Here is a 19,511-nt window from a genome sequence, read left to right on the forward strand (position 1 = left end):
GTAATATCTTTTATTGGACCAGCTTCTGTTAGCGAGAGAGATGCTTTCGAGCTTACACAGAGCTCTTCTTCAGCTCTGGGAAATGTATTCAGACTGTCACAGCTAGCGCTACGTTTATGTCATGGAAGTCATGGAATCCATGACTTCCAGAGACCTCTCTGACATTCTCTGCTTCAGCCCCAGGGGCTGCAGGACTCTGGAGCTGACAGCCAATGTGGCCCTGGCAGGGTTGCGGCGACAGCAGTGACAAGCAACGGGGCCCCCTGAAAAGTTCCAGCGACAGGTGACAGAATCCTGAGGGGCCCTCCCCAGGGTTCCAGCGATGGGTGACAGCTTCATGCAGGGGCTGGGGGACACTACAGGAAAGCAGCTGGGGTGTCCCATTTTCTCTTTGGGAAATATGGTTACCCAGCAGGTCCCAGCAGCCGGGGGTGGATGGGGAACCCCACAGCTCCCACCCACCACGGTGGTGGGGGAACCCATGGAGCCGCAGCAGCAAAAGTCACAGACAGGTCATGGCTTCCATGAATTTTTGTTTATTGCCTGTGACCTGTCCATGACTTACTAAAAATAACCATGAGAAAATCATAGCCTTAGTCACAGCTAAATACAAGGTGGAACAGATTGTTTATCATAAGTAATTAACACGTATTTCAAGGGATCTTTCAAATTGAAGTGGCCCGTTAACACCCCTCTAGTCGTAATGGGGAGAAGAAGGAGGTAGGAGAACGCAGAACAGGAGGGGGGTGTTGGTAGATTATAGATTGTTGTAATAAACCATAAATCCAGAGTCTATTCAGTCCATAATTTTTAGTGTCTAGCAAAGATGAATTTAAGCTCCCAGGCTCATCTTTTGAAAGTGTTGTGCAGGTTTCTTTTGAGGGTGAGGTCAGATGTGGAGTGATCACTTAGTGAAAAGTGTTCCCCACAGGTGATACGTTTTTGTCATTTATCATTTTCTTGTGAATGTTCATTTGAGAGCGTAGTGATTGTCTGGTTTCAAACACATAAGGCTTGGCTACACTTGCAAGTTAGAGCACATTAAGGCTGCCCCAGGCTCCCTAACTCCTGACCTGTCCACACTGGCAAGGCACTTAGAGCACTCGGATTCTGTGGCTAGAGCGCTCCTGGTAATCCACCTCCATGAGAAGCATAAAGCTTGCTGCACCCCGGCTGAAATGCCCAGGCATCAGCGTGAACAAGTTGTTGCATTACTGTGCTGTGATTGGCCTCCGGAAATGTTCCATAATCCCCTGAAGTCAAGTGGCCACTCTTCTCATTGTTTTGGAATCGGCTATAGGAATGCGGATATCCCCTTTCAAAGCTCCGTTTCTGACAACCAGCATGTTTATCTGCTCCAGGACAAAGCAACCATTAGTGTGGAATGTTGCTCCTGTGAGTGTGTGTGTGTGTGTGAGAGAGAGAGAGAGAGGCGGGGGGTCTGCTGCTGTCTGAACTTACAGGACAGCAGACTGACACACTCTCAGCACCCCAAAAACCCACTTTCTCTCCCCCCACATACACACAACACACTCCCTGTCACACTCCATCCCACCTCTCCCATTTGAAAAGCACATTGCAGCCATTTGCATGCTGGGATAGCTACCACAATGCACTGCTCTTTGTGGCATTGCAAGAGCTGCTAATGTGGCCATGCCAGTGCGCTTGAATCTGACAGTGTAAACACATGGCAGCATTTTCCCTGCTGCGGTCTCTGAAGGCTGTTTAACTCCCAGCGCTCTACACCTGCAAGTGTAGCCATGCCCATAGTTGTTATGGGGGCACTTAGTGCACTGGATGAGATGCACCACATGTTGTGACAGACATGTGTAGGACTCGTGGATCTTGAAAGGTGTGTTGTGGGGGTGTTGATCATTCTAACAGTGGAGATATTCTGTAGGTTTTGCATCTGTTGTTCTGGCAAGGCCTGGTGCCACTTTGAGCTGCTGTGTCCTGGTCTGTGGGATGCTTGCTTCTGATGATGACTTTGGAGAGGTAGGGGGGTTGTTTGAAGGCCAGAAGAGTTTTAAAAGAGTTCTATAAACCAATGTAAACTAATTTATTTTAGAAACATTTACACTACTGGGGTAGCCCACTTCTGGGACACATGGTACTGTAAGCATGAAAGCCAGATACAACTGCTAGAAGTACTGACTATGCAACTGCAAAACAAGGTGAAATTATTCTTAAATGTTGAAATTACAGTAGTGCAAGGGGCTCCAGATCAAGATCACAGCACCAATGTATTATGTATTTTACAAAAAGACACTGTCCCTGACACTGTAGAAAGACAAGACACCAGGAATGTGTTTTAACTCCAGTCTCTTGTAATAATGAAGCAGGTCTTTCACATCAAACCCCTCAAAACTGTATCACCTCTCATTTCCGAAATTATATGAATGAACTATACTCACCAAGGGCAATGATGGTCCATTTTCAAAATACATCTTTTAAAAAAAGCAAACAGTTATATGTGTGTTAAAATAATGGGAAAATAAACAGAAGATTTACAGTTTAAACGTAACAATTTCTACATCTGATGTCAGATATCCAGGAGAATGGTTTGACAATCAGCTACATACACTTCTTCAGAATAAATCTCATTCACGGTTATATTCAAGTCTGCCCACATAATACACCACCTGCCTACAACAGAACAGTAGGCTTTTTCCTCCTTTGAAAAGTGTAGTTGGCAGTTCAAATTACAGTTTTGCCATATTATGTTACATAACTTAACAAGTCATTATATATGAGCACACCACCATGAATTTGTATTTACATTATCCACAAGTTGTTGCAGAAGTTCACAAAGATCAACCTATGATGCCAGCCTCCAATGCCCAATTGTTAAATTTTCATACAAGCACATTTGTGCTTTCTCTCAAGCTGCTCCTCATGCTTGGGAGGCACACCGTCTAAACAACTGCAAAGCTACCTCAGTACTCCTTTAAACTCTTTTTTTAAACTCTCCTTTGCTGCGATGTCTACAAAATTCCTGACATCAGTTAGGCTGCTTGTGTGCTGAGACCACTGCCTACCCATGCTGACCAATACTGTTTCTTTCCTTGTACTCCCCGTCTGTCTGTTTGTATCCATCTCTTCGGGGAAAGAATTGTCTTTTCTGTGTTTGTACAGCATCTAGCACAATGGGGTCCTGGTCCATGACTAGGGCTCCTAAGCACTAGGCTAATTACTCTTGAGGGAATCCTGCACCAAAAATATAAAAATTATGCACACAATATCTTAAAATTTTGCAATTTTTTTTGTCAATAAATAAATGTGGAGGCTCCAGGATGGCACTGGGGAGCACAGGCGACTGGCTACACAGAGGTGGGAGATCACCCTGCAGCCCCCGACCCAGGACATGGACTCGGCGATGAGCTACACTCAACCTTGACACAGTGCAAGGGCTGGGCCTGCCCCAGAAACACCTCAGAGCCCTGACCCTCCATGCCATGTGGACAGGCAGGCTCATCCCGGCAGGATCCAAGTGTGGAGGAGCTTCGTGTGTGTGTGTGCGGGGGAGGGGGGGGGAGGAAGGATCCAGGTCTTCATCCTTCAAAAATTATGTCCACTCTGGAAGACAATGATTGACTGGAGAACTAGTAAGTTTAAGACCTCAGAGATACCAAGGAAGTGATATATGATTATTTAAGAAGGCTAGTGATCTTTATTTGGACTGTTTAAAGCTCCACATGTTGTTAACAGCAATTTAACTAAAACACTCAGGAGAAAAGCTCTTCATTAACAATTCAACACCCTCACCCTTCTACTAAGGGATGAGAGCACTCCTAATCCACATGCGAGTTATCTAGGGTGAGTAAAATCAGTGAAAATTTTTTAAAATTTAAATTCAATACATTTTTTCTTTTTAAAAATAAACCTATTTAAAATTTAATTTGAAACTGACATTTAAGGCCTAAATTTACTATAAATCTATTAAAATAATTTAAACTACATTAAATTGAATATTCAGTAAGTATATGTTTGCTGCCACAATTTTAAAGAAATTCAAGCCACTGAACTGGTGAAAGTCACTGGCTAAGAACCTGGAGCCAGAATTTATTGAAGTGCTAAACCTAGCTTTTGACAGCGGCAGAGAGAATAACAGCTTAAATTCAGTTTATTCAACTAGCTCAGTTCAATGACTAGTTCATTCAAAGTTGAGCAACCCACTGGGAGCTGAAAAAGCAGGAATGCTTGTTTTCCTCTTACAATACATGAATAAAAACCAAGGTGTGAGGATGAGATCTACTAGTTCTAAAATCCCAAAAGGACATGGTGGACAGAATCACTGTTCAATTCACTAACTACAGAGAATACTACTTTTGTTTAATAAATCAGTTTGAAATACAAAACATAGTTTGATGAAGCTGATTTTTTTAATGTATCCTACACATTTAGGATAGTTTTATTTATTAAAAAACAAACAATTTAAAATGCTGGTTTTGTTCATTTTTCATTGAATTCCAATTTCCATGCAAAGGCAGCTTGACACATATCACAAGTTAAAAAAAAAATCTAGTAAAACAAGAAATGGCTCATTTGCTATTTTCTGAAAATAAAAATCTGAATAAATGTATATTAAGCTATATAATTGCTTAAATAAATGTATACAAATATAGCTACAAGTTAGCAAAAAAGAGTATCAAATGGATAATAAAGGCTATATTTAGTGACAAAACAACATGTTTTAATGGTTACCAGTGAGAAAAGTATCTCTCTTTAGAAAAATAACTAAAAAGTACAGCTATAATACAAGATTAATTATTTAAATCAAGGTTTCCTGTTTGCTGATTTAGATCATGATTAAAACTCGTACTTTTAATCACTGATTTAAATCACACCTCCCTGAACTCACCCAAGAAATTGTCCAATAAAAAACAAAAAAAGAAAAGTAAACATTCTTGATATTTGTAAAGAAAATTAAAAGTAGAAACAAACCTTTAAAAATACCTTTCAGAGTGTTTTTGTAACAAAACACCAAATATTTTTTGTACTAAATAAGAAAGTAGCAAAAATGTATTGCTCAGTTCTTTACCATTTAGCAGAGGCATTTTTTTATAATTATTTTCTTTTGCATGAACAAGATTTAACAATTATTATTTAACATTAAAAAATTGTTCTTACTTGTCACACACGGAACAGTGATGGCAGCGGTCTGGTTTTACAAGTTGGCATCTGTCACAGTACCTGATTGCTGAGAAGAAAAAATATCCATGTAACATTAGATCTAACATAAGGTTATGCACATTTTAACAGTTAGACCCACTCAAAAATAAATATTTATATCAGATCCTGAATTCCCTGAAACTTCCAATAAAGTGATCCAATTTGAATTTAGTGGGAGTTGCAAGTGTTCAGCACCTCACATAAAGGCTGGCTCAGAGCTACTAATCAAGAGCATTTTGAATTTTTAATACACATGAGAAATATTCCAATTGCATTCTGTATTATTTATTAAAGCTTTTCACTGAGGCTACTTTTCAAATGAAGAAAAGTCAGCATTGCAAAACCTAAAAATACAGTAAAAGGTTATGTAACATGATTAGTAATTAATAAATAAATTCACATTAATTCTAAGAAGCCATTTTAGGAGTTTATGCTAATAATAGATTTTATTTTGTATATTGCCTTTAGGATTCGCTTACTTGGCAGACATGCATAATTAAACTAATGACACTGATGATATAATGTAAGGCCTTTGACTGTTTAGTTTTTAGATTTGGTGTTTGCTCTTGCTGATATTTCTTCATCACTGTAGCAGATGTGCATAGGTGCCACAATAGTAGGTGCCATGGACAATTTGATATTAATATTTACCTTTTCAGGAATGAAAAATAAGTCGAATTACATAACCTTAAAATATACATTTCACCTTCTTGTAGTGTTTGTTAATACTGCAAGCTATCAATAACTACAGGTAAACTAGTGCTGCTTTTGAAACCAGTCTTGACACTAGTTAGGATTTTAACAGTATTAGAGTGTTTTCAATCAGTCTTCAGTTACAAATTGTGGGTGTGTATAAAGCAAATTAGAAAAATCAGATTAACTTTGACTAATATTTGAGTATTAACTTTTTTTACGTTTTTAGTGTCTTGTTAATTCTATTACCATAATTACTCATTATTACATAGAATCTGCATTTGCAGTAATAGGAATCATTCTTAGGTCAGTTTTTTCTTTTAAGCTTTGAAAGACGATTCATTTTTTTAAAACAATATCTAGAAATCTCACTTCCTACTGACAGTGAAATGTACCAAGACATTTGTCTCATTGACCACAGGAACAAACAGCATTTACCTCCAGACATTGTCCTTGTATAGATGGGAAGGTCCTTGGCTGCTCGCCTAAAAATTTCTTGTTGGACTTCACCTCTAGGCTCCCTTTCCAGCAGTTCTTTGTCTGCATATGACAGATGGAACTGGAAAATAACAATTTTAAATTACTAATGCCTATAAAATTACCTCTTTATGGACTTTTACTCCAACTAAAGAAAAACGTATTTGTTAAATAATGATGGAGTAGCTGTATGTGCAAAATACTGTAGCAAATAACCCATTGTTCCCAAGAGACACAAATTCAAGTTTTGGTGTTTTTTTTATTTCTCTTCTTAGTCAAAAGCAATTTAAAACATTTCCTGATTCCACTGTGTGTCAACCTAATATTGATTGCTCTCCTTAAGGTAAAACAGGAACTCCAAATGTTTAAAATTAAGCAAGATTAATTGTTATATCCTTAGACCATTTGATTACCATTCTCTCCACAAGTTTCAAAGAAGACTAGGTCAAAGCTTATTAATGAACTGTTAATGCATGTCAGCAGGGTCCACACAGTTCATCCGCAGCAGGCTAATGCAGAGTAGATTTAAATTCACATCCCAAGTTGACACTAAGTGTTCCTTTAGACAAGCCCAAAGTCCACCCCGTGGTACTGAATAAATCCAACTGGCTACTGAACAGGAGTTAGTTACTTTAGTTTTTCAATGTCATAAGCGGGGGCAAAGAAAAGAAAATATAATACGCAATAGGCAGGAAAGCAGGAAGGGGAATTGTGTTAAGGAATCATACTTAGCAAAGTCAACAAATTAGTGCACGCTATGCAATGTCAATTTTCTCCCTCAACACATCTGGACAGACTACTCAAGCAGCACAGGAAGAACATACTAGGGAGTTATGGCTACTTTAACCTTATAAAGCAGGGGTCCCCAACATGGTGCCCGTGGGTGCCAGGCACCCACGAGGGCATCTAAATGCGCCCGCGTCCTGGCCGGCGGTCGAGCATCCGCCGAAATGCTGCTGAAATTCGGCGGCATTTTGGCGGCGACGCCTCTCGATGACGCTGCTTGCCGCCGACAAGCGATGTCACAGAGAGGCGTCACCGCCGAAATGCTGCCGAAATTTGGCGGCATTTCAGCAGATGCTCGACCGCTGCCACGGTCCTTCGTCTGGCGCCCGCCAGACTAAAAGGTTGGGGACCACTGCTATAAAGGAATAGGAGTAGTATTACAGTAGAACCTCAGAGTTCTGAGCACCAGAGTTATGAACAACTACACACCTCATTTTGAACTGGAAGTATGCAATCAGGCAGCAGCAAAGACAAAAAAGGACAAATACAGTACAGTACTGTGTTAAATGTAAACTACTAAAAAATAAAGGGAAACTTTTTAAAAAAAGATTTGACAAGGCAAAGAAATGGCTTCTGGGCTTGTTTCATTCAGGAGCGGCTCTAGACATTTCACCGCCCCAAGCAGGGCGGCATGCCGCGGGGGGCGCTCTGCCGGTCGCAGGGAGGGCGGCAGGCAGCTCTGGGGGTCCGCTGGTCCCGCGGCTTTGGTGGACCACCGGAGCCGCGGGAGCAACGGACCCTCCGCAGGCACGCCTGCAGGAGGTCCACCAGAGCCGCCTGCCGCCCTCCCGGCAACCGGAAGAGCGCCCCCCGTGGCATGCCACCCCAAGCACGCGCTTGGCGTGCTGGGGCCTGGAGCCGCCCCTGGTTTCATTCAAATTAAGATGGCTAAAAACAGCATTTTTCTTCCGCATAGTAAAGTTTCAAGCTGTATTAAGTCAATGTTCAGTTGTAAACTTCTGAAAGCACAACCAGAACATTTTGTTCAAAGTTATGAACATTTCAGAGTTAAACAATCTCCATTCCTGAGGTGTTCATAACTCTGAGGTTCTACTTTACATCATTTTATGCTTACCTAGAAGCCAGAGTATTTTGTAGCACTAAATTACTTGTAATTAATTAAAGGAATGATGTCCAGTAGACGTGTCCTTTAGCATCTATTTCTACACTGCTGAACAAGGATGTTGTTGCATAATGTCGCTGACAATGACGTTCAAAGGCACTACTGGAACAGTAGACATTGCCTTCTAATACCTAAATTTGCTGCATTTAATCCGATAGTCCATTTTAAACTCTAACAATATGAAATAGTTGCTTTCCACCCCAGGTATAATTAATGATTTATCATATGATTAGCACTCAGTAGCAGCCTTTTCTCAACATCTTTTACTGAAATTGGTCTGTAAGAATTTGAATGGATCCCTCTTCTAATTATTCCTATATTGTCTTCATGCGCAACCCAACACTCCAAAAGAGTATAATTATAAAAATCGTAGCATGTAAATACCAAATGAAAAATAGATTAACTTAAAAAAAAAGTTAATTTTCCCCCACAAAAAGATACAGCAAATGTTGCTAAATTAAGCTCAACAGAAGTCACTGATGACTGTATTGTTGCAGAATGTTTCTCTAAACAAACAGTTCATTACTTCAATGATTTTTCATGATAAATTATTTGTAAAAGTGTTCATAATTCAAGTTTAAAAAAAAGGGGGGGCAGAGGGGACATTTGAAAAAGCCCAACATTAACCATGGAAATCACAAGTTAAGGTTACATAAGCAATTCAGCATCAAACTTACTATCCAATTCTTGTGCATAAACCAGTGAAAAGCAAATTGTTTATACTTTTTGAAAAAGGCTCATGATGAGTGCTTGCCACTTGAAGTTTTTCCTCCTACATGGCTGAACATTTTCTTCTTAATCATAAAACTTTTCTTAGTAATAGCTCTTTGCTATAAAATGGTAGTGGGGTTTGTGGAGAGTAGGATGGTTAAAATATGATTTACAAAAGGACTCTTAATTGACCTGCAACTATGGAGATCACATGACAAGCACATCCATAATGTATTTACCTACGTGGATTCGATGGTGCTCTCCCTACTTCCCCCTGTATAACTTATGTTATCTAATTATCTTGAGTATTTTTCCTGGGTGGTGGTGAAGGAATATGGGAGCCAAACTTGTGGGTCTGGGGTAGGAGCATAGAATCATAGAAAATTAGGGTTGGAAGAGACCTCAGGGGGTCATCTAGTCCAATCCCCTGCTCAAAGCAGGACCAACACCAACTAAATCATCCCAACCAGGGCTTTGTCAAGCCAGGCCTTAAAAACCTCTAAGGATAGAGATTCCACTACCTCCCTAGGTGACCCATTCCAGTGCTTCACCACCACTCTCCTACTGAAATAGTGTTTCCTAATATCTAACTTAGACCTCCCCCACTGCAACTTGAAACCATTGCTTCTTGTTCTGTCATCTGCCACCACTGAGAACAGCCTAGCTCCATCCTCTTTGGAACCCTCCTTCAGGTAGTTGAAGGCTGCTATCAAATCCCTCCTCACTCTTCTCTTCTGCAGACTAAATAAGCCCAGTTCCCTCAGCCTCTCCTCGTAAGTCATGTGCCCTCATCCCCTAATCATTTTTGTTGCCCTTCACTGGACTCTCTCCAATTTGTCCACATCCCTTCTGTAGTGGGGGGATCAATACTGGATGCAATACTCCAGGTGTGGCCTCACAAGTGCTGAATAGAGGAGGATAATCACTTCCCTCGATCTGCTGGCAATGCTCCTACTAATACAGCCCAATATGCCGTTGGCCTTCTTGGCAACAAGGGCACACTGCTGAGTCATATCCAGCTTCTCATCCACTGTAATCCCCAGGTCCTTTTCTGCAGAACTGCCACTTAGCCAGTCAGTCCTCAACCTGTAATGGACCATGGGATTCTTCAACTCTGCACTTGTCCTTGTTGAACCTCATTAGATTTCTTTTGGCCCAATCCTCCAACTCCCTCAGCACCCTTGGATGCATTAGTTCTGGATCCATGGACTTGTGCATGTCCAGCTTTTCTAAATAGTCCTTAACCTGTTCTTTCACGACTGAGAGCTGCTCACCTCCTCCCCATACTGTGTTGTCCAGTGCACCAGCTAGGAGCTGACCTTGTCTTTGAAGACCAAGACAAAATAAGCATTGAGTACTTCAGCTTTTTCCATATCATCTGTCACCAGATTGCCTCCCCATTCAGTAAGGGTCCCACACTTTCCCTGGCCACCTTCTTGTTGCTAACATACATGTAGAAACGCTTCACATCCCTTGCTAGCTGCAACTCCAATTGTGCCTTGGCCTTCCTGATTACACCCCGGCATGCTCAAGCAATATTTTTATACTCCTCCCTAGTCATCTGTCCAAGTTTCCACTTCTTGTAAGCTTTCTTTTTCAGTTTAAGCTCACCGAAGATTTCACTGTTAAGCCAATCTGGTCGCCTGTCATATTTGCTATTCTTTCTGCACATCGGGATGGTTTGTTCCTGTGCCCTCAATAAGGCTTCTTTAAAATACAGCCAGCTCTCCTGGACTCCTTTCCCCCTCATAAGTAGCATTAAAGCAGTGGACATCTGGAGCTCAGAATGGAGGTGGAGTAACATAGATCTCCACGTCCATCCCAGCCCTGAAGACAATTTTGGCTAGTTAAGCATGGCCAGTTTATTTAGCTTACTTGCAGGATGAGGGCCAATGGAGGAAGGTGGGGTGTTGTGCAAGACCCATGAGGGAATAAAGGAGTGTCCAAGGGGGCAGGGAGACAGAAGGTAGCATAAGAACATAAGAAAGGCCGTACCGGGTCAGACCAAAGGTCCATCTAGCCCAGTATCTGTCTACCGACAGTGGTCAATGCCAGGTGCCCCTGAGGGAGTGAACCTAACAGGCAATGATCAAGTGATCTCTCTCCTGCCATCCATCTCCATCCTCTGACGAACAGAGGCTAGGGACACCATTCTTACCCATTCTGGCTAATAGCCATTTATGGACTTAGCCTCCATGAATTTATCCAGTCCCCTTTTAAACATTGTTATAGTCCTAGCCTTCACAACCTCCTCAGGTAAGGAGTTCCACAAGTTGACTGTGCGCTGCGTGAAGAAGAACTTCTTCCTTTTATTTGTTTTAAACCTGCTGCCTATTAATTTCATTTGGTGACCCCTAGTTCTTGTATTATGGGAATAAGTAAATAACTTTTCCTTATCCACTTTCTCAACATCACTCATGATTTTATATACCTCTATCATGTCCCCCCTTAGTCTTCTCTTTTCCAAACTGAAGAGTCCTAGCCTCTTTAATCTTTCCTCATATGGGACCCTCTCTAAACCCCTAATCATTTTAGTTGCTCTTTTCTGAACCTTTTCTAGTGCTAGAATATCTTTTTTGAGGTGAGGAGACCACATCTGTACACAGTATTCGAGATGTGGGCGTACCATGGATTTATATAAGGGCAATAATATATTCTCAGTCTTATTCTCTATCCCCTTTTTAATGATTCCTAACATCCTGTTTGCTTTTTTGACCGCCTCTGCACACTGCGTGGACATCTTCAGAGAACTATCCACGATAACTCCAAGATCTTTTTCCTGACTCGTTGTAGCTAAATTAGCCCCCCATCATGTTGTATGTATAGTTGGGGTTATTTTTTCCAATGTGCATTACTTTACATTTATCCACATTAAATTTCATTTGCCATTTTGTTGCCCAATCACTTAGTTTTGTGAGATCTTTTTGAAGTTCTTCACAATCTGCTTTGGTCTTAACTATCTTGATAAGCAGCTGGTTTGGCTGGCTAATAGACATGGTTTACTTTCATACACCAAATATAATGAAGGAGATTCCTTTAAAAATGACAACTACATTGTTATTCACCTTTTTAAAAAGCTCCATGACTTTACAAATAATCCTATGCTCAATGTAGGCCAAAGTACATGTGCCAATTTGAGAGTTTAAAAGTGAACCCTGTGGCAGAGGCAGTGGAGATTAAGAACATTTTCTGAAGCTCTGCATGATTTTTTCAAGCTGTTAAGTTTTGATTAACTTGGATATGGAAACTACTGCACAGCCATGAAATTTGCTGGATGAAAAATTATCCTTTTCTTTTACATTATCCAGAAAATTTCAACCAGTTTGCTTTCTGAGATCAAACAGAGAGGATGAGGGAAACAAAATAAAAACTCTTAATGCAATCTCAACTATGGAGGCATGGTAGTGAGTCCATAGTATGGTAACTGGATAAATTACACAGGAAAATGTACTTCTTGCTTATGTAGTGAATACTTTGAAAAAGCAACGGATAACTATTCTTCAAAATTAGGGCCAAATCCTGCCTGTTTTACTCACACAAGTAGTTCTAATGATTGTAGTGCATAAGAGAAGCATAATTTTGTCTTCGAGTTTTCCCAATTCCCAGTGTGAAAGTTCCATATGCTTCAAAGAATGGTACCTAGAGAATAAACCCGATTCAAGAGGCAACATGTACTATTCTTGGAGCTTATTAGGATGAATTCAGCATTCTGCTCCATCTTCCTCATATTCCTCCAGACAAGTGGATCCTTCTTATCCGATCCCTCTGTAGTATTATAACTAGACATTAGAATTTAGATTGAACTGATTAGCTGAGTCAACTGTAGCTGGACTTACAGTATGAAAATCCTAGACCTTACCTGAGCAAAGACTAATTGGGATTCTCAAAGGCAGCTGTTCTACAAGGTGACCCACAAGTGAGACTCTCTCTGGCTGAGCCAGTAGGGGTTGTCCACTTTAGAAGTCCCTCTTACCCCTTCGTGCAATGACAGCATGAGGACTTGATTGTGTATGTTCAGAAAACAGTACTTCTTCAATGGTAGGCAAAAACTGATTTTTCAGAATATAACTGACACTAGGACAATAGGATATCTGAACTAAGGGGAGAACTTAAAACACTCCATCTCAAATACATTTGCAAAAAATTATATATTTATGTACACTACCCCCCAAAGAATGGACATCTCCCTAACTAAAACATTTTTATTTTAGTGTCCTCTGTTAGCACACAAACGTTTGCTACATTTAATTTCTTTCCCATAATATATCAAACCACCAACATGATGGTAACAAATACTTATCACTACCAGCCAGGGCCACATTAGAACTGGTGACCTTCAGGTATACAAGATATAAAGCGTAAAGTTATCCAGCCCCCCAAATATCATTTGACCACTTAAAAATCACTTGAAAACTGCATATATCAGAAACGAACATAAATGTAATTTGTCCCAAATCTCAACTTACTTCTTTTGAAGGATTCATTGGTAACGTAAAGATTGTTTTCCAGTAAGACCAGACAAACAGCATGAAAAATAGGTGATAGGCAATCAGGCACACAACTAAAATTAAAGAGGGATGTAATTAATATATTATAAAGAAGAGAACAACAACAACAACAACATATTAATTACATTATATATGCAAACTATCAGCATCATTAAGGCTGCAAGAAAATCATGTGCCACAATTTTGTTGCAGAAACTGCAACTTGTAACACACACTACAACTTTTAATAGTTGCTGCAAATGTTACTGGCATTGTGACCCCATGCACCATGTTGCAATGCTACTCAAATTTGCCCAGGCACCAGCCTCCCAGGCCAGATGCTACCGGGCCCTTTAGCTCCTCCCCTCCTGTGAAAACGGCTTCGGATTGCAAGGGAGAGAGTGACACAGCACCCTGTAGCAGTTCTGATTGGTTATTCTGCCCCAGGAGTTACTCAAGCGGGGCAAGCAGCCAATCAAAGGGCTCAAATTCACTAGTGGTCTGGGGCGTCTCTCATCATTGTGAGACTGGCTTCAGCCCCAGTCAAAATCATGCCATTGTGAAAAAGTTGAGGGAGTTGGCAACACTTGCCAAGTAATTCGCCAGATTACTCAGTGCTAATGACGTTTCCATAATGCACACATGCAAGAGGGCAGAGTAAAAGTTGTAGCAGCAGCTTCAGCTCTGAATTTTCCCACTTTTGTGAGTTCAAAATATCAAAAGTAACAGTGGAGTAATGTAGCTGGCACTGAATTTTTGTTAAAGTTAAAGACAAGCAGAAACTCTTTAAAAATGTATTCTCAGTTCACATGCCAGTCATAAATTAACTTATTTGTAAAAACAAAAACCTGAATCAAACCATACTGTATGGTACTTTGCTAAACAGGACAAACTGGAGTCTGACAACTGGTTTCGGCAAACAGTAAGTCTATTCTTCAGATCAGTCAGAATATCACAGGTCAATAGCAAGCAAATATCACTTTATTACATCAGCATCTGCACTGGTCACTTTATTTGATAGCTTTGATCATTTGTCAGAACAATTTGTATTTACTCCTTAATACACATTGCCTCAAGATTAATATCTGCTATTTTGAAAATAAGTAATATGATGGTACAAAACATGGGTAAGAAAGCAAATATTGATTATATGACTTTCTCTGTACCATATCCTTTTGCTAATTTGTGAGTGTTATTCCCTGTACATTTTACCTCTAATACAATACTGGGAAACAGATCTCAATTTCATCTACCATTTTTAAGGAGGAGGAAGGAACCGCTATCCAGTGAAAGTTTTATTCCACTGACATACCAGATTCAATGCCTCGAGGTATGGAGTCTGGGAATTAGGTCTGGGATCAGAAAGGTCCCTGGAAATTTATGAAGTCTCACTGTGGAGTTAGGGTGGCCAGGGAAAGCTTGAAGAGTTTAGCAATTCTGCAGACTCACTAAACTACAACAAAGGCTACGTCTACACTACCCGCCGTATCGGCGGGTAGCGATCGATTTTTCAGGGCTCTATAAGGTGCCACAGGATTCTTTGCTGCTAACGTCTGTTAGTCTATAAGGTGCCACAGGATTCTTTGCTGCTTAATTTGGTAATGGCACTTCATGGACAGATGCCACAGATTCCACAGTATTACATCTTTTTCCTTAGCCCCACAAATTTCTTTTCCCTCCATTTGCTGGAATCAAAGGTGTATCATGCCCACGAGGGAAGATTCTACCAGATACCTCCCTGAGCGATTGAGTGAGTGAGTGAGGGAAGAGAGAGTTCTGCCACCTTCTCCCTACATCTATGGGTGAAAGAGAACTCTAACTTATCCACAGGACAAGAGGGTGTACCACCAGCCTTCCTCATACAGGGGCTGGCCATGCTGCTGGAAAACCTGCTACTGTGCAGGAAACTTTACACACCACCATATTTAACCTGCAGATGAGGGTGCAGGAGAGTTTACCCCAGAGAACTACATCAGCATCCATGTCCAGCTGCCTTTGACCAGATTCCAATGAGTCAACATTGTTCTGGGTGAAGGCAGTCTTGTGTCCAGAGTCATGGAAATGAAGGACAGCTACACTTTCTTCCCTCACTAACGTGGCATGAGGATACAGGTGGGCTCATTTCCTGGAGTCTTCTCAACAGCCACAGATGCTTTCAAAAGACATTCCCACCCTTTCCCTCTAAACTTTGTTTCCCTAAAGAGGAATGAGGAATAACATAATTGGCTCAGGTGGTAAAGAAGAAAGAAAAGATTCTCCTGGAATGGAACAGCTAGTGCTAATGAAGCCAAGAGCAGAAAATTGAGGGGAGTGTATAGGAAATGAAGAATCTGCTGAGGCCAGTCTCTTTTAGTAGGTAAAAGTATCAGATATGGCTAAAAGCATCATTAATAAGAATTTTAAAGATATGATTAATACTCTTAGTGTCTGAATTACCTCAAATTTGAACAAAAATGGGTCTCTGGCCACAGACTATTTATGCAAAAATTGAAGAGGAAATTACCATTTTGAGGATTTTACAGGAGGGTAAAATAGGGCTTATTTTATAAATCAAGTGTCAGCCCTTATGAAGAAGCTACCACCTCTCCATACAAAAGGTTCTTAAAAGCCTGGCACTGCTCAGCACAAACATGTAAATTCTCTTGTCAAAATGAAAAACTCTCTTTTGCTCTTTTCAAAAGCAAGTGTCATCTTTATAGAAAATATTACATAATCCATTATACAAACTCATAATGGAAACAACATGAATAGAACACTCACAATTCATTCATACTTTCAAGCAAGCACTGATAATCAAAGAAAAAAATGACCTGACCATCTTCATTGCTTTGTGTCAGGAGAAAAAGGGGGATGGCCAGGTTTAAGCCAAGCCTTAGCTAATGTGAACAGAACAGATAATGGTAGAAGCATTAGGCAAGCACTATAGATCAAAAAAATACACAGCCTAGTTCATGAGGCTACATAATCTCTCCACAGTGACGTGACATGACAAAGAGTGATGGGTTATGACAGAATTAAACAGGGATTAACTGCAGTATATAATAAAGAACTATACGGTACTGCAGACCACTGACAGAGAAATTCACAATTAAAGTAATTAACAAGGGCTATTCAAAGGGTTCTCCTTCATGGCACTGACACAGCACAGAATATTGCAGTGCACTTCACACCCAGTACAAGTTACTGTACTGAAAATGGGAAACATTCATGACACTACAGAACACTCTTGGAAAAGGGGAAAATCCTTTTGCAGGGATGATTCTGAAAAACAATAAACCCATTAATTGACAACATAATATGCAATTCAGCTTATTGTTTATTTTCCATTATGATTTACAACAATATGAGGACAGCACCACACACATTCATGGCACAGAATGATGATAAATCAGAGGACTTTTCTGGTGCAATATAAATATCAAATAAACTAATTATAATTACACTCAAAAATACGTTAAAAGAACATTAAGGGTGAGAAGCGAAGCACTCAGAAGTTAGGAGCTGCCAGGATTAAGGTTGCCTGCATACCCTTCTACGTATGCACTACGATACACTTAATTCTGCAGTTCCTAACTTTTCAGTGCTTGACCTTGCAACCGTAACATTCCTTTAACGTAGTGCTTTTGTGTCTCATTTCTTACATTATTAAAAAGGCAAAGTGAAAACAAATTCCATCACTTGGCATTATATTGATACCGACTTGGGCCATCAGCAGAGTTGGAACCTTTAGACCAGGGATGGGCAAACCTTTTGGCCTAAGGGCCATATCTGGGTATGGAAATTGTATGGAGGTCAATGAATGCTCACAAAATTGGGGCTGGGTGCAGGAGGGGGTTAGGATTCTTGCTGGAGGTGTTGGCACTGGGGTGGGGCCAAATGAGTTCAGGCTGTGGGAGGGAGCTCCGGGCTGGGGCAGAGGGGATGAGGGATTTGGGGTGCAGGAGGGTGCTCCAGGCTGGGAACAAGTGGCTTGAAGGTCAGGAGGAGGATCAGGACTGGGGCAAGGGCACGGGGAGAAGGTGAGGGCTCTGGCTGAGGGTGCGGGTTCTGGGGTGGGGCTAGGGATGAGGGGTTTGGGGTGCAGGATGGTGCTCTGGACTGGGACTGAGAGGGTCGGAGGGTAGGAGGGTGATCAGGGCTGGGGCAAGGGGTCAGAGGTGCAGGCTCCGGGCAGCGCTTACTTCAAGCAGCAGCATGTCCCCCCTCCCTTTCCTATGCGGAGATGCGGCCAGGCGGCTCTGCACGCTGTCCCATCCGCAAGTGCGTCCCACAGCTCCCATTGGCCAGGAACTGCGGCCAATGGGAGCTGCAGGGGCGGTGCCTGCGGACAGGGCAGCACCTGCGGACGGGGCAGCGCACAGAGCCCCTGGGCTGCCCCTAAACATAGGAGCTGGAGGGAGGACATGCTGTTGCTTCTGGGAGCCACAGCACGCAAGCGGAGCAGCCCCCAACCCCGCTCCCCAGTTGGAGTGCGGGAGTGAGGCAAGCCCCAGACCCTGCTCCCCAGCGGGAGCTCAAGGGCCAGATTAAATCAGCTGGTGGGCCATATGTTGCCCATGGGCCGTAGTCTGCCCACTCATTCTTTAGACTCACACAACTTGTGTCAAAGGAGAAACTGATAGCAGTAGTAGGCTGTTGTTCTCCATATGGATCATCACTAGAAAGGATGAGGCACACACATGGACAGCAAAGGAACAGAGAGACTCAGGAATTTTGGGTTCCATCCCAGGTACTGCAGTGTAACATGTTCTAGTGCATGGGTTCTCAACCTTTTTCTTTCTGAGGCCCCCACAACATGCTATAAAAACCTCCATGGCCCACTTGGGCTCAAGAACTGGTTTTCCACATATAAAAAGTCAGGGCCAGCGATAAGGGGCAGCAAGCAGGGCAATTGCCTAGGGCCTCATGCAGCTACATTGCTCAGGCTTCAGCTGCAGCCCCAGGGGTTCCAGTCCCATGCGGTGGGGCTTCAGCTTTCTGCCCTGGGCCCAGCAAGTCTAGCACTTGTCCTGCTTGGCGGCCCCCCAGGGGGCCCCAGGCCCCTGATTGAGAACAACTGTTCTAGTGCTCACAGACTCTTCTGCCCCTGTTCCCCGTAAGTCTGACCCCTTCTGCCTTTATCCCCTCCCTCAGTCTCATGTTTTCCTCCCCAGCACCTCATCTGAGTCTCCACTTCCACTGGGCTTCTCATCTCAGTTCCAGTCTCCTCGCCCATTCGATCCTAGTCTCCTTCTCTGGTCTCTACTTCCGAGTCCCTGAAATTTTTCAAAGGCTTATAACTTGGCCAAATTTGCAGTTTTTCTAGGCACATCCCTGATACAAAAGCAATCCACCTGCCAAATTCTGAGCCTTCCTCCAAAGTGCGGAGGCACTAGAGTTTCTCAATGAAATAGTTGTAAGATTTTTTAAAATAAAAAATATGGGCAAAATCATGTATTTTTCTCTAATCTCATTCTCAGAAATGGCTGAACTATTTTTGCTGAAACTCTCCATAAACATTCAGCCTGAGGCAGACAGTCAGCACAAGAAATTTCATCCTGAGTGGTTAAAGCTTGCCAAAGTTATAAGCAACTGATAACTGGGTTTTATGGGAAATATAGGCAGGACTACCAGTGCTACCTATTATAAAAATGGGAATTTTGAGTGCCATATAGCGCACTACAAGGGAATTACTGCAGAACCACTATCTGGTCTCTGCATGGAAGGGCAAGAAAATCCACTGATGATATTGTTTCAAAATTTTCAGATCAGGCATGGGGAACTACGGATATGTTTTAAGTTTACACATGTCAAATGGATCATTAATGGAAATCATAAACTGCACAAAATTTGATTATTTTGAATTTCTTAACTTGACAAGTTTCAGAGGGGTAGCTGTGTTAGTCTGTATCAGCAAAAAAAAAAGAGGAGTCCTTGTGGGACCTTAGAGACTAGTTCTAGCTCACGAAAGCTTATGCCCAAATAAATTTGTTAGTCTCTAAGGTGCCACAAGGACTCCTCATTGTTTTAACTTGACAAAACTCACTCCTTCACTGAGAACCAAACACAAAAACTACTGGGAG

At 41.7% G+C, this 19,511-nt stretch overlaps 1 protein-coding gene across 4 annotated transcripts in view; it reads right to left on the reverse strand.

Moving 5' to 3' along the window:
- Window positions 1-19,511, reverse strand: part of ZDHHC2 (zinc finger DHHC-type palmitoyltransferase 2) — a 59,397-nt gene that overhangs the window by 24,050 nt on the left and 15,836 nt on the right. For 3 of the 4 annotated variants that reach the window (XM_039539139.1, XM_039539140.1, XM_039539138.1), the window contains exons 3-6: window positions 13,429-13,523; window positions 6,304-6,424; window positions 5,131-5,200; window positions 2,415-2,447 (exon numbers count right to left, since the gene is read on the reverse strand). In XM_039539139.1, the coding sequence (XP_039395073.1) occupies window positions 2,415-2,447; window positions 5,131-5,200; window positions 6,304-6,424; window positions 13,429-13,523 (319 nt within the window). Of the gene's footprint in view, window positions 1-2,414; window positions 2,448-5,130; window positions 5,201-6,303; window positions 6,425-13,428; window positions 13,524-16,209; window positions 16,711-19,511 lie in introns of those variants that run through there. The other variant, XM_039539141.1, reaches the window with a different exon arrangement.

Source organism: Mauremys reevesii, linkage group 5, assembly GCF_016161935.1.
Source record: "Mauremys reevesii isolate NIE-2019 linkage group 5, ASM1616193v1, whole genome shotgun sequence".
Lineage (NCBI taxonomy): Eukaryota > Metazoa > Chordata > Testudines > Geoemydidae > Mauremys > Mauremys reevesii.